The sequence below is a fragment of the Arachis stenosperma genome, chromosome 4 (genome assembly GCF_014773155.1).
Source record: "Arachis stenosperma cultivar V10309 chromosome 4, arast.V10309.gnm1.PFL2, whole genome shotgun sequence".
Taxonomy (NCBI): domain Eukaryota; kingdom Viridiplantae; phylum Streptophyta; class Magnoliopsida; order Fabales; family Fabaceae; genus Arachis; species Arachis stenosperma.
This window is the reverse complement of record NC_080380.1, coordinates 139985487-139998763: the sequence shown is the minus strand read 5'-3', so window position 1 is coordinate 139998763 and position 13277 is coordinate 139985487. Positions and strand designations below refer to the sequence as shown.

Here is a 13277-nt window from a genome sequence, read left to right as displayed (position 1 = left end):
AGTTATATCATTCATATATCACTTTTTTTTAACAATTTATATTTTTTAATATTATTTAATTTTGATATTATTAAAAATATATATTATTATCGTGAATAAAAAAAATTATAAAATTTAAAATTAATTTCAACTATTGCAACTTATATTCAAACTTGTATTTCATCTAAATAATTTTATATTTCTACTATAGTATTTAAATATAATCTATAAAAATGACTACTTAAAAAAATTAAAAATAATAATATAAAATAAAAAATTCAAATTAATTATTTTTATAATTTACTTAAAATTTAATTTATGTATAATTTTTTTAATTTTATAATTATTAATTTTAATATATTTTATAAAATATATATTCATTTTATTTTTGCTGGGTGGATCTAAATTGAGTTATTAATTAACCCGGTCAATCGGGTCACTTCAGTACGGTTCTGGTATCCATAGAAATTAGTAAATTACATCAATTCTAGTAATACTAAAAGTATGAAACCTATGGATTGACCCTTTTTTTTTTTTTTTCGAAAGGGTATGAATTGACCCTTATATAATACAAAATCAGTGTATTTTATCATTATTCAGAAATGAAACTATACTTGTTGATGACCAAACAAACGTGGCTTACTATGACACGAACATATTTAACAATGGAAGCTAGAGAAAACGGTATCTTGTAACCAAGTTGCACATGTTTAGCATATGATGGTTCCAAAGATTCCTATGTACAATCCGACACACTCGAGTTTTGAGTGTTCTCCATTAACCACTTACTTATCTCTTTCCAAGTCCTAACACTAACCCAAACTGTTACCTTTTCTTTTTTATTCTATTTGTGAAGATTATTATTGGTTTGGTGCCTTGTTATGTTACCCATGGCTTCCCATGTTGCTTTTCCTCATGCTTCTCCTCTTTCTCTCTCTATTCCCAACAAACGATTCAGTTACAAACAGCTTCCCATAAATGGAATCAAATCCATCACTTCTTTCTCTTCATCTTCTTATTATTCTTCTTCTTGTTGGTGCTTCCGTTCACTTTCTACACAAAGAGGGTATTGTTTACCTGTGATTGCATGTTCCTCTTCCAACGGAAGGGGCCCTAATAGTTCTAAGGACGATGATGGTGTCAAGAGTGTTGAGAAGCTTCTTGAGGAGAAAAGAAGAGCTGAATTGTCTGCTAGGATTGCCTCAGGTGAATTCACAGTGAAGCAACAATCTGGGTATGCATAAACAACCTTAAAGTTTCTGACTTTACCTTATTTCATGCATTTGCTTTTGTAATTCTATGATGGGGTTAGTTAGTTACTCACTCTGTCGGTTTGGAAATTTGGTACATTCATAATTCAATAAATTTGGATATCACTGTAACCATATTCATTGAACTATGAATATACTAAATTTCCAAGATGATAGATATTTTGGAATAGAGGGGGGTAGTTAGCTGCAAAAATTGAGAGATATGGTGTAAGAACTGGTTATGATCTATAAGAATATGACATGGTTTTTATTTGCTTATGTTATGGTTTGTTCTGTTCTTGTGGGTTTTGATCTTAGTTTAAGTTCTATGTTGAAGAAGAGCTTGTTAAAGGTGGGGGTGCCCAAAGAGGTTGTGGGGTTTTTGCTCGGTTGGGCGGCAGGGGAAGGTGATTACCCCGAAATTCCTGAGGCAAAAGGATCTGTCAAGGCTATTAGAAGTGAGGCATTCTTCATTCCATTGTATGAACTTTACCTCACATACGGTGGAATTTTCAGGTTGACTTTTGGACCAAAGGTTAGTTTCATCCCTTTGTAAGCAATTCCTTATTACTTACTACACAGGAATAGGATAGGCAATGAGGATTTTGCTCTTGCCGGATCAATTTTTTGCTCCTGAAAATTGATTCAAATCCAGTTGATAACTGAGTTTCTCTCTTTGGTTTACAGTCCTTTTTGATTGTATCTGATCCGTCTATAGCAAAACACATCTTGAGAGACAATTCAAAGGCTTATTCGAAGGTGATCAATTCGATAGTGAAGAATGACTACCCTTGTAAAACAGCCTTTCTGCTTCGGCCCTCATTTTGTACTAGTTTCCATTTGCAGGGTATCTTGGCTGAGATCCTAGAGTTTGTAATGGGGACAGGGCTCATCCCGGCTGATGGGGAAGTGTGGCGAGTTCGACGACGAGCTATAGTCCCAGCATTGCATCTGAAGGTTTGTCTAGTGTTTTTGGACAAATTTATTTAAGTCCCCAAAAATTAATATGCTAGATAGAATTATGGTGCATAGGTCATGATTTAAAGGGTTCACTTCTTATATTGGATGAACTAATCCTGCATTGTGTAGATAAGCATGTGTATCTCTGTTAGGAAGTGTATATTGAACCGTGCATAATTGATTGGATATTCAATAGCTACTTCACCCTTACTTTTTTGTAAATCTTTGCTACAACTTCTTGATCTCTTTCTTGTTTTTGTTTCTTGATTGTGATGTAGTACGTAGTGGCGATGATTAGCCTTTTTGGACAAGCCACAGATAGGCTCTGCAAGAAGCTAGATGATGCTGCATCTGATGGGGAAGATGTTGAGATGGAATCACTTTTCTCTCGATTGACCTTGGACATCATTGGAAAGGCAGTATTCAATTATGATTTTGACAGTTTAACAAATGATACCGGTATAGTTGAGGTATGTTTTTCGAATATTCCCCTACCCTTGTATGTTTATCATGTTTGATGTTTGAGTTTAGCAAGTATAGTGAAATCACTTTATATACAAGCTTCATATTGTTGTACCTTACCTAATTAGATCAGGCTGTATATACTGTACTGAGAGAAGCAGAAGATCGAAGCGTTTCTCCGATTCCAGTATGGGAGATCCCAATATGGAAAGACATATCACCGCGTCAAAGGAAGGTTTCTGCTGCTCTCAAATTGATCAATGATACACTTAATGAGCTGGTAGCAATATGCAAGGTAATATTCACCATAGGGTGATGCAAGCTTAAATTCTCAAAATGGTTTGTTTAGTCATACTAGAAGTTCTTCATTGGATGATAAATCAAGTCGCTTTTGTTTAAAAATTTTGGTAATCAAGCCCTATATTTATTCTGAAAATTTTGGTATACTATGGAGATTTTAATCATGAAAAATTTAAATGTTTAAAATATAAGGACCAAATTAAAACTTTTTGTATAATGTAGGCACCTAATTACTATTTACAAACTTTTAAGCTATAGGGACCCGATTGAAAATTGAGTTAAATTATAGGGACCTCCAAAATAATTAACTTGATTCCCATTGTGAACCTTTACAATGCTAGAGTCTGCTAAACCTGTGGTGGTATCTCATACATTTTTAATATTTTTTTTAATTATCATTTGCAGAGAATGGTGGACGAAGAAGAGTTACAGTTTCACGAGGAGTACATGAATGAGCAAGATCCAAGTATTCTGCATTTCTTGTTGGCATCAGGAGATGATGTATGTTAGCTTATTTCTCAAGTTATTTTAGTTGAGGAAACAAGAATTTGACATAATTGCAAACTAATGACTCTGTAGGTGTCGAGTAAGCAACTCCGCGATGATTTAATGACAATGCTCATTGCTGGACATGAAACTTCAGCTGCTGTTTTAACTTGGACCTTCCATCTTCTATCAAAGGTATAATTTGTGGTCTCACTGCTGCATTATACACTCGCACACGCACGGGCACACACGAATAGTCACATGCACGTACACATGCATGCAAACAGATTTGTGGTTCAATTTAATAATGTGTAAACTTGACTTATAATGCATTAATGTCTAAAATAATAGTCCTTTTATTTGCTGTTTCTGTTGGCTGCAGGAGCCTAGCGTCGTGTCGAAGCTCCAAGAAGAGGTTTCATGAGATTCTTTTTTAGCTTTCAGATTGTTATCAGAGTAACGATTAAGTTTCCCACTCACAAGAATCTAACAATGTATAAAATTTCATAGGTTGACTCTGTACTAGGGGATCGATTTCCAACTATCGAAGACATGAAGAAACTCCGATATACAACCCGAGTGATCAATGAGGTAGAAAGGAGACTTGCTATAGTATTAGAGCTGATTTTTTTATAATTGTTAAACTTATTGAAATCTATTCAATATTCAGTCAATGAGGCTTTACCCTCAACCACCAGTGTTGATCCGTCGCTCTCTTGAGAATGATATGCTCGGCGAGTATCCTATAAAAAGGTAATGCTAATGGATTCTTTGTCTAGTTTAGTAAGTCTTTTTCGTTAGTAAATTACACTAACCAGTCTAAGATTTCATTAACTTATATCTTGCTTTTCTTCTATCAAGAAAACTACCCTGTTACAGAAAACACACTTACCTCCCTATATAGAAAATTTCATGGCTGAATTCACATTGTGCTATACACCTACTACTTCACATGTGAAATCACAGTAATTTCTAAAACAACGAGGATGTAACCTTAAGGGATGAATATCGATCATTTTTGTTTTGGCCAACTTAGAGTATTCTTTTCTGAAATGTAATGATTTTATGTCATCAATTACTTGCAGAGGTGAAGATATCTTTATATCTGTCTGGAACCTGCATCGTAGTCCAAACCTATGGGATGATGCTGATAAGTTTCAACCGGAAAGATGGCCAGTAGATGGACCTAACCCCAATGAGACAAATCAAAACTTCAAGTATATTTTATCTGCACTTAATTTATTTTTGTTGTTCTATTCTGTACTTTATTTTAATGCAAGTAATATTGCTACTCTCTCTTTCAGGTATCTTCCATTTGGGGGAGGACCGCGGAAATGTGTTGGTGATTTGTTTGCTTCATATGAGGTAATGTGAATGTTATATTGTTGTGACTTGTGAGGTTAAGGGTGTATTTGTTTGTTCACTGGACTGTCCTTTTTATAGGAGATTCGAGACGTAAACCCTATGATAATATGAGACATGATTTGCTATTCCTCACATACTAATGAAAATTTTTCACTTGCATGATCTTATGATACTTATGGTAGACCATAGTAGCACTTGCAATGCTTGTTAGACGGTTCAACTTTCAAATGGCAGTTGGAGCCCCACCAGTAAGTTTGTTTCTTTTGTTGTGATATTTAACAATGTTTGATCAAGTCTCAGGAACCTGTCATTGTTTTTAACAAAACTTTTTGCCTTGAATAATGGTCTTAAAGCAAATTCAATTGCTTCACTGAAACTGCAATGTACTAAGCAGAATCTGAATGATTAATTTTGCTGTCATAGGTTGAGATGACTACTGGAGCAACAATTCATACAACACAAGGGTTGAAGATGACAGTTACACGCAGAATAAAACCTCCAATTGTGCCCTCGTTACAAATGTCAACCATGGAAATTGATCCATCCATGAGGAAAGATGACACAAGTCAGAAAGGCGAAGTTTATCAGGCTCAGTCCTAAATCTTTGAAGTTGTGAAATCAATTATGTATAGTTCTTTTGCTATCTTCCATCCATTTTTTTATGCATGTAATGAGATTGGAACACAGCAATCTTTCACATCGTCATAACTTCTAAAAAAGTTTACCTGAATTCACAAACTATAAATTCATCTATAGAAACTTAGAGAAGGATGCACAAAATACTCTGCTTTTCTAGTATAAGTGTCAACAGAGATTGGAATAATGATATCTGAAATAACATTTGTAAGAATCCGAGTTAATATACCTTGATTTCTTAGTATAAGACAAAGGACCTAAAATATATGGAATTTACATTCCATCCAGCAGTGGGTGTAAAACAAGTAGCATTGATCAATGAAATGAGGAGCAGGAACATTCACTATTTGCTGCTAAATAAGAGAGAAGAGTGATTATCATTTACAAGTAAATTGGATCCTGATGGATCATTCAGAAATATCCATGGAGATGATTACACAGAACAAAAAAACACGATTTACATTTCTTAATGGCACATTACATTAGAATAGACTGAAGGGTGAACATGTGATTTAAGTGAGCAAGTTAGTTGTACGAGGATTTATATCTATCTAGAATAACGAGGATTGATATCTATCTAGAAGTTGTGGATTTAGATCTAGAGAGACCAAAGCATCCTAGGAAGGAGAACCCAAGTCTAGGCACGGTGGCTACCGGTTGATGGTTGGTCTCGGAATCAAGTGTTTGAGGATGATAATGTTTATAGAAGGCTGCAACTGCTCCTGCCACCCCATCTTCGTGTTTCATGGCATCGGCAAGTTCTTCGGCATTCCTTTTCACCTGTGAGATGTAAGTTCGATGTAAAACATGTAGTGCTAATAAAAAGCCAAAATTGTGAACATAACTTGCATTTGTTTTATTTATACTCTCTTCTGTATGATTCCATGCTGTATTTTAGGAGGAAATTATAAATGGATCTTATGCTTGGCTTTGTCTCTGATGATTAGTTCCCTTTACATCTAAAAGCTTTCTCTACTTTCCTTTTTTCTGGTACATATGGTATGAGACAAATACTAACCACTTTGATCGCATATATATATATTACCTCTGGCTTCAGCATATAGTTTATAGCATCAACCAGCCTGCCTAATGTAAATTCATCCACTGGAATTGGTGCCGGGCCTACTCCTCTGGCATGCACTCGCTCTCCCCAAAATGGCTGGTCCCCAAAGAATGGTACAATTGTTGTTGGGCACTGCAAAAACAAACAGAGATGTTCTTGTTGTAGGATGAATATACCACTTAGATTACAAAATTCACAAATGCAAGATACATTACTGCAGCTCTAAGACCAGCAGCAGTTGTTCCAGCACCCCCATGATGCACCTGGAAACATTTACAACATCTTACAACCAAGTTTCAATGTTATGCTCAAAACAATTGACTTCTAAGCCACTTAGAGAAGTTGTATACTTACCACAGCCTTGCATCTTGGGAATAGCCAATCATGTGGACAGTTGTCCAATAAGTACACGGAATTCTTTGTTTCTGCCACTGAGAAACAGAAATTACTATATGCTTCACAATGAGGTGAAAAATGCAGTATACTGCTGGCATGATACAGGCAGAAAATCAAGACTCACAATTCCCAAGTCCACCCCAGCCTTTGTTGATGATTCCTCTCTGCCCGGTTTTATCCAGAGCTTCAATTATAATTTGTGTCATTTTGTCTGGCTGCTCTAGAGGCTGCTCAAAATAAGATTAAAAAAGAAAAGGAAATTACATTAGAATGGGTTTGCAGACATTTTAGTAGTGGCAAATATTTTGACAGTTAACTAGATCAAGTGTAGAATAACAACATAGAAAAAAAAGAGTAGCTCAGCGGTTTTCTATATCTGCTTTGGCTATTGCCAAGCATTTAGCTTCTAGGGCTATCCTTTCATGATGTTTTGCCATCTAAATAAGATTAATCCTTATACACCACTCAATTCAGGAAAGAGCTCTCATAATTAGTGTTGTTGGTATAGGAATACTCAAACTTTAGTTGTGGACACTTCCTGGAACAGGACATAATAATTAGGCTCTTAACTATCACTTCCACATTAAATTTTCCAAAGTCCCATCACAAAATAAGTTAAGTTACATTCAATTCAATGCCTGAATAGGGACAAGCCACTGAGTTAATTATGGTTCATTGCAAAAGTTACCTGAGAAAGTTATATTCAGACAAAAAAGAATGCACCAATAATTATTGGTTGAACTTATTCTCTTTAAGCAGGGTCTCAAGTTCGAGTGCTGCTTATGGAAATAATTAGTGCTGGGATATCACTCCATAATGGACAGACTTGACAACTACAGTTAGATTATACTGGTTGCTAGACTAGAGGGAAAAAAACTGCAAATTTATTGCTGTGTAATCACATATCCAAAAGACCAAACAAGTGAACAGTCGCAAAGAAACTCACAAGGCTACCAAATCCAATATATATAGGTTTTTTGCCTTCCTTTTCGCCTTCTTCAAGCCACTCTAATAATGATATTGGTGGCTCATAATCTGAAGCAAGGTCAAGGAAACAAAATCCAACAACATCAATGTTGGGTCCCCAATCTGCAAAACAAGAAGCAAAACACAAACAGTCTATCGTAACATCATCAAGAAACAGCTTGGAGTTAGAGAGTGCCAAAAATGGAAAGATGAGATGACACTATAAAATATAAATGCATATCTAACCTTTTGGTTTAGGGACCAAATGAGGGCTCCATATATAACCATAGGGCATGTTAGGAGGGGACGTATAAGATCCACTTAGATAAGTAATAGGCCTTAGCTTTAGCTTCTTCTTCCTAAATTCATTTATTAAATCTCGTATTCCAAGCCAGATTAAAGAATCAACTATTTGATACGACAGCTGAAAGACATACAAAAAACTGATAACTTAGTCATATCGAGTGAAACTAATAGATTGATTATGTTGGATTAACTCTCCGAGGCCATGTAACTTACTCTATATGCAATTTGTTGCTTAACGCGGGAAAGAGGATGAGGGAATTCATTTGTTGGCCTGAAAATATAGTCAAACATCATTAGAATAAGATCCTTATACCTATATTAGTTGCTCATATAATCTTTATGCTAACAACAAATCAATAAACGAGCCTTACTGAGAACCTTCCTAATGCCCAAGTCAATGAATGATGCAATATAGCACATAATTCGGTCAAAAATACAGGTGACTAAGTGCAGGATTAGTCCGTGTACCAAGCAAGACTTACGTCCATGGCATTGTAAAGAATATGTGAAGTGGAACTTTTAGAAACTCAGCAACATGAGTATGCCCTGCATAATTTCATACATTAAAAGAACGTGAGATACTTTTTCATTATACATTGGATGTAAACAATGCCACGTTATTTGTTAATTTTATAGTCATTTCTATACTCTGTCGATGAATTTCTTTCAATTTGCTATTAACAATTTGTGATTGACTTTTCCATTCTTAGTTACACAAAAGGAGGAAATTCTTGTCAAGATCTTAAGATATGATTCACTCATTATGGACATTGTAAAAACTAAGACATCAAATCATCAATGGTGAAAGGCGTTTCCCTTTCCTTCTCTTTCTGCCATGATTTGATTCTCACAGCCGCTGAAACAGGTCGCAAGTTAATCTCTCCTATATAACTCTTAGCAATATACCATTTTCATTATTTGACAATGTAATCTTCAAACCGTTGTACCTTTAGGTGATACTGTAAAAAATAATTTAAACTTAAGAATGGCATTCTATGAAATGCACTTGCACTTATGGATTAGCAGCTTGGATTTTTATACAATACAAGCACAGTATAATGAACTGAGATTACCATTCTGCACTTTAATCTGTAAACTGTACCTCTACACTTTAGAGGATCAAATTCCTTAAATTTTACCAGGCAGCAAGTTTGTTGTTGAATCCAGTTTTGGTTACTATACAATCTCTTGTCATTTGATAAAATGTTTTATTACATTCTCATTACAATAGAAAAACACTTTGTTGTCTATGTTATTGATTTTGTTATTGTGATGAATGGAAAGGGACAAAAAAAATTTAGAGTCTAACCGTATGCTGGAGGGTTGGCAATTATTGCATCTGCATTAAATGCAACATGAGTATCTGGATCAGCACTGTTGCAAGCTGGAAGCAAAGAGTTGATAATAGCCTTTATCTGATTTCTTTGTTTATGAATTTCTGAGCGGCCCGACGGCAAGAAGCCTTTATTCTTGACCATATCTGAAGAAAGCATATAAATAAACATATTAATAATATGAAAGCATGAGCAAGGAGAAGAAATCTTTTTGATATGGCTACTGGTATGTGGTCATGCATTCAAAAGAATAAAACCAACATTCCTCTCGTAAAAACTGGCACATCCAATTTTTTTTATCTTCCTTTCTTATAGAGTAGATCACATTTCTTGATTTGATATCAATTCTTCAATTACCTTCATTGAAGTAGATCAAAATATTTGAACATCTGTTAATTTGTCATTGTATCAATTCAAGCCATATTTTTCTTCATGTTTGCAAATAAATGTCTATTTCTACAGCATAAGTGTCATGTTGACATTTCTTGTTAACAGGGCAAGGGTGACAGAGAGTAGCTCATTTGAAAAGATGAAATGGATCTAAATTATGTTTGAAAAATAGCTACATGAGATATCCCACTATCTAAATTGGTCCTGAATTTGCACGCGAGCCTCAATTTAGTCCCTAAAGTTTCAATTGTCTCTATTTAGTCCCTGAAACAATTTATGACGCACATACATTACGTGAACAGCCGGATGACACATTGTACTCTATAAAATGACGTCGTTTTGGTTTTGGCACTCAAATAGCCCAAAAACATCGTAAGTGGTGTTTATTGAAACTTTTCCTACCAAAGCAAGTGATACGGCGTTGTTTTTGGGCTATTTGAGCGCCAAAACCAAAGTTGCATAATTTTACAGGTTCTAGCGTGGCACCTGACTGTCCAGGTCAGCGCTCCATTAAACGTTTGTGTGCCTAAAAATTGTCCCAGGGACTAATGCTTTGCAAAGTTTGGAGACTAAATAGAGGCAATTGAAACTTCAGAGACTAAATTGAAGCTCCCGTGCAAGTTCAGGGACCAAATTGAATATTAACTCTCTACAATTCAATTTACACCAAAATGTGAACCCACTTAAAACATAGGAGTTCTAGTGAGCATATATACTCTTTAATCATCATTAAATTAAAACAAGCAAAATTCAGAATGGTTATCTAAGAGGTAAGATAAGAAACACTTACAACCAGCAAGAACCTTGGGATCTCCACCTAAAGGGTAAAACTCCAAGCCTGCACTCAAAACAAAATCTTTGAAATTCTTATGGCTAGCTAGCCTAACTCTGTGGCCATCTTCCTGCAAAAAAAAATTCTGTCTTAGACAGGCTATATTACAGCACAAGAGTAAATTACAAGAGCTGCGATCGTCTAAGAGGAACAAATGAAAAGAAAAATTGAAACATAAAGACATCTAGATTTTTGAAAGACTCAAAAAGTTTTGATATTGTTCTGCCCTAACTAAGAAGCACAATTGACATTCGTTACAGGATACAGGAGAGGACAACAGTATAACATATTAGTCCAAATACACAGCTGGAGGTCAAGAATAAGCCAAGATTCCTATGGAGTGGGTGCAAGGGAAGGCAATAACTGTAGTCTCAAGAGACCATATTTTATCTTAGTCCCTAAAGTACTTATGATAAATTGTTTCGGCAAGTTCAAATTATTTGAAAGGGCTTAAACCAAATCATCCTAATATCTTAGTGAGTTAAAACAAAAATATTACTTTGGTGCATGGACCAGGAATTATACATGAGAAACCAGGAATATAAAAAAAACCTGTAGACGCTTCCCAATAGCAACAAATGGCTGGACATCTCCCCGAGTGCCAACTATAAGCATTACTATTTGAAGTGGATGAATATCATGATAGGGTATTGCTTCCCCAGATTCATTGCAAGGTTCCCTAGAGGTAACCGTAGTTCCAATATTTTCTGGGGGATTGATATCTCTTGGTACATCAAATTCGACAGTGCCATCATCCTTAATCACAGAAGCTCTTTTTAGAAATCGCAGCTGCAACATTTGCAAATGTATTTTTTTCAGATTCAAAATAGAAAATTTAAGAACACCAAACTATGATGTTTGAAACCCAAGATACAAATGTAACACTAGTAGATGCAGATGAATGCCAGTGTATTCAGTAAGTGACATCTTCTTCGTATATAAAATATTTACTAGTAACAAAATTATTACCTGCAAATTCATTATTTTTTCCAATCTATTTTATTTAATAATCTAAGTAATCTAATCTATATTTTTTCTATGTGGCCTGCAATGCAACCGCTTGTCATAGGCTAATGCTCAAGTGATAAAAAATAATACTGGACCAAGGTAACAGCTAAAATGTAATATGTATATATCATAGCATTATGGTAGCTTGTTATTCCAAATGGCATTTAATAACACTTCTAGGTAGCAGAACTTCCCTGCAGTCATCTAAATCAGTGATGCAGAAATCTAATATGTCCAACACCTAAATTCCTTAATTAAAATATTTAATATAAAACTCCATGAAGATAAACAATCAATCAAATGTGATATTTTGTGGTACCCTTTTCTTGGCGGGAAGATTCTCATCAAGGAACTTCATAATGGAGCCGATTCCGGTGTTCTTCCTAACTTTAGTAGCACTCTTTTGGCGGTGATACCGGCTATGACGAGTCGGTGCAGGTTCAGCTTCAGCTTCAGCCATAGCCATAACTTCAGCCAAACTATGCCTAGTAGTTGACGTGTCCCTGTCAACATGCCCTGCGTAAGGCCAATCCAAAAACACAAAAATAGTACCATTCCATATTTGAAATACACATTGTATTTTAATTTCACAGTCACTATTCCATATTCTACTATAAACTACACTAACAACAATTACACTACCTTAATCAGAACGCAATCTACAAAAGGCCGAACTTAACACGTGAACTTTGATTAAACTATCCAAAAATACACACTGTAACCACATGAACTTTGATTCTTCACTGTTCCGATAAAATTATATCAATTCCACTACCTTACATGAGATTAAGTAGCACGTAACGCGATCTAACACCGTAAAAGAACCATGATATACCTGAAGAGGATGAGGTGGTGGCAATGTCGGTAGTAGATCGAGGTTCGGCGTCCAAGTAGACTGAAACCTCGTCGGAAGAATTCGATAGGCGAGTGTTGCTCGAAGATTCCGCCATCGTCGAATTTAACGGTGAAGGAGTATAACGATTGTTATCTTTTTCTTTTTCTTTTTTTGGTTTACTTGATTTCTGGAAAGATCGAGATGAAGAAGAAATAGGTGTGAATTGGGGGAGTGGTTGGGACAAGAAAGAGTTTGGTGATGACGATGGGTAAGGTATAATAGTTTCTTACGAACGCTGTTTTCTGATTTTTTTTTTCTTTTTTTGGGGTACTCTCTCACTTTCCCTTTCGTCTTGCTTGGTTTCTTTTTCTCGGAAAGTGTGAGAAAGTGTTAGAGGAGGACACGTGGAGGAAGAAGAAGACATTCACGAGACCGTTGAGACTTGAGACCCACGTCTACCTCAACAACAACTCATTAACTGCTCTTTTAATTTTTAATTTTTTATTTAATTTATTTAACTTATAATATACTTTTAAGGTCTTGCATTAGTTAATACTTGCTCTAAACTCTAATGCTAATGCTAATGCAAAAGAGTGTAGTTTTTTTTTTAAATTTAATTTGTCATTAGAGATTAAAAAAATATAAAACATTTTAAATTTTATATTATAAACATTAAAATTGAATTATTATAAAATAAAATAAATAAAAA

At 35.0% G+C, this 13277-nt stretch overlaps 2 protein-coding genes across 3 annotated transcripts; one reads left to right on the top strand and one right to left on the bottom strand.

Moving 5' to 3' along the window:
• The first annotated feature begins 680 nt into the window (after nt 1-680).
• Nucleotides 681-5652, top strand: LOC130973677 (protein LUTEIN DEFICIENT 5, chloroplastic). The gene is made up of 15 exons (XM_057898297.1): nt 681-1213; nt 1548-1764; nt 1917-1988; nt 2076-2186; nt 2468-2659; nt 2785-2946; nt 3357-3452; nt 3531-3632; nt 3820-3852; nt 3948-4028; nt 4108-4190; nt 4523-4654; nt 4742-4802; nt 4985-5050; nt 5226-5652. Exons 1-15 carry the CDS (start codon nt 861-863, stop codon nt 5400-5402), a joined length of 1938 nt encoding a protein of 645 aa, XP_057754280.1. The 5' UTR covers nt 681-860; the 3' UTR covers nt 5403-5652.
• Nucleotides 5653-5682: 30 nt separating this feature from the next.
• Nucleotides 5683-12850, bottom strand: LOC130973678 (sterol 3-beta-glucosyltransferase UGT80A2-like). Of its 2 annotated transcripts, none has more exons than XM_057898299.1 (14): nt 12569-12728; nt 12053-12236; nt 11278-11514; nt 10684-10795; nt 9479-9649; nt 8652-8715; nt 8383-8440; nt 8110-8287; nt 7844-7986; nt 7022-7124; nt 6856-6932; nt 6717-6764; nt 6484-6633; nt 5683-6218 (listed from the first exon to the last, which is right to left on the bottom strand). In XM_057898299.1, exons 2-14 carry the CDS (start codon nt 12197-12199, stop codon nt 6012-6014), a joined length of 1695 nt encoding a protein of 564 aa, XP_057754282.1. In that variant the 5' UTR covers nt 12200-12236; nt 12569-12728; the 3' UTR covers nt 5683-6011. The 2 variants fall into 2 exon arrangements, with proteins under 2 accessions (XP_057754282.1, XP_057754281.1); XM_057898298.1 differs by having other exon boundaries at nt 5684-6218; nt 12053-12249; nt 12569-12850.
• Nucleotides 12851-13277: the final 427 nt, after the last annotated feature.

Coding starts and splice junctions, on each gene's coding strand:
- LOC130973677 (XM_057898297.1), top strand. CDS start 861: ATGTTACCCATGGCTTCCCATGTTGCTTTTCCTCATGCTTCTCCTCTT. Junction 1,989..2,075: donor ATTCAAAGGCTTATTCGAAG/GTGATCAATTCG, acceptor TTCCATTTGCAG/GGTATCTTGGCTGAGATCCT. Junction 4,029..4,107: donor CAACCCGAGTGATCAATGAG/GTAGAAAGGAGA, acceptor TTCAATATTCAG/TCAATGAGGCTTTACCCTCA.
- LOC130973678 (XM_057898298.1), bottom strand. CDS start 12,683: ATGGCGGAATCTTCGAGCAACACTCGCCTATCGAATTCTTCCGACGAG. Junction 11,515..12,052: donor ATCTTCCCGCCAAGAAAAGG/GTACCACAAAAT, acceptor CAAATGTTGCAG/CTGCGATTTCTAAAAAGAGC. Junction 9,650..10,683: donor TCCCAAGGTTCTTGCTGGTT/GTAAGTGTTTCT, acceptor TGCTTTCTTCAG/ATATGGTCAAGAATAAAGGC.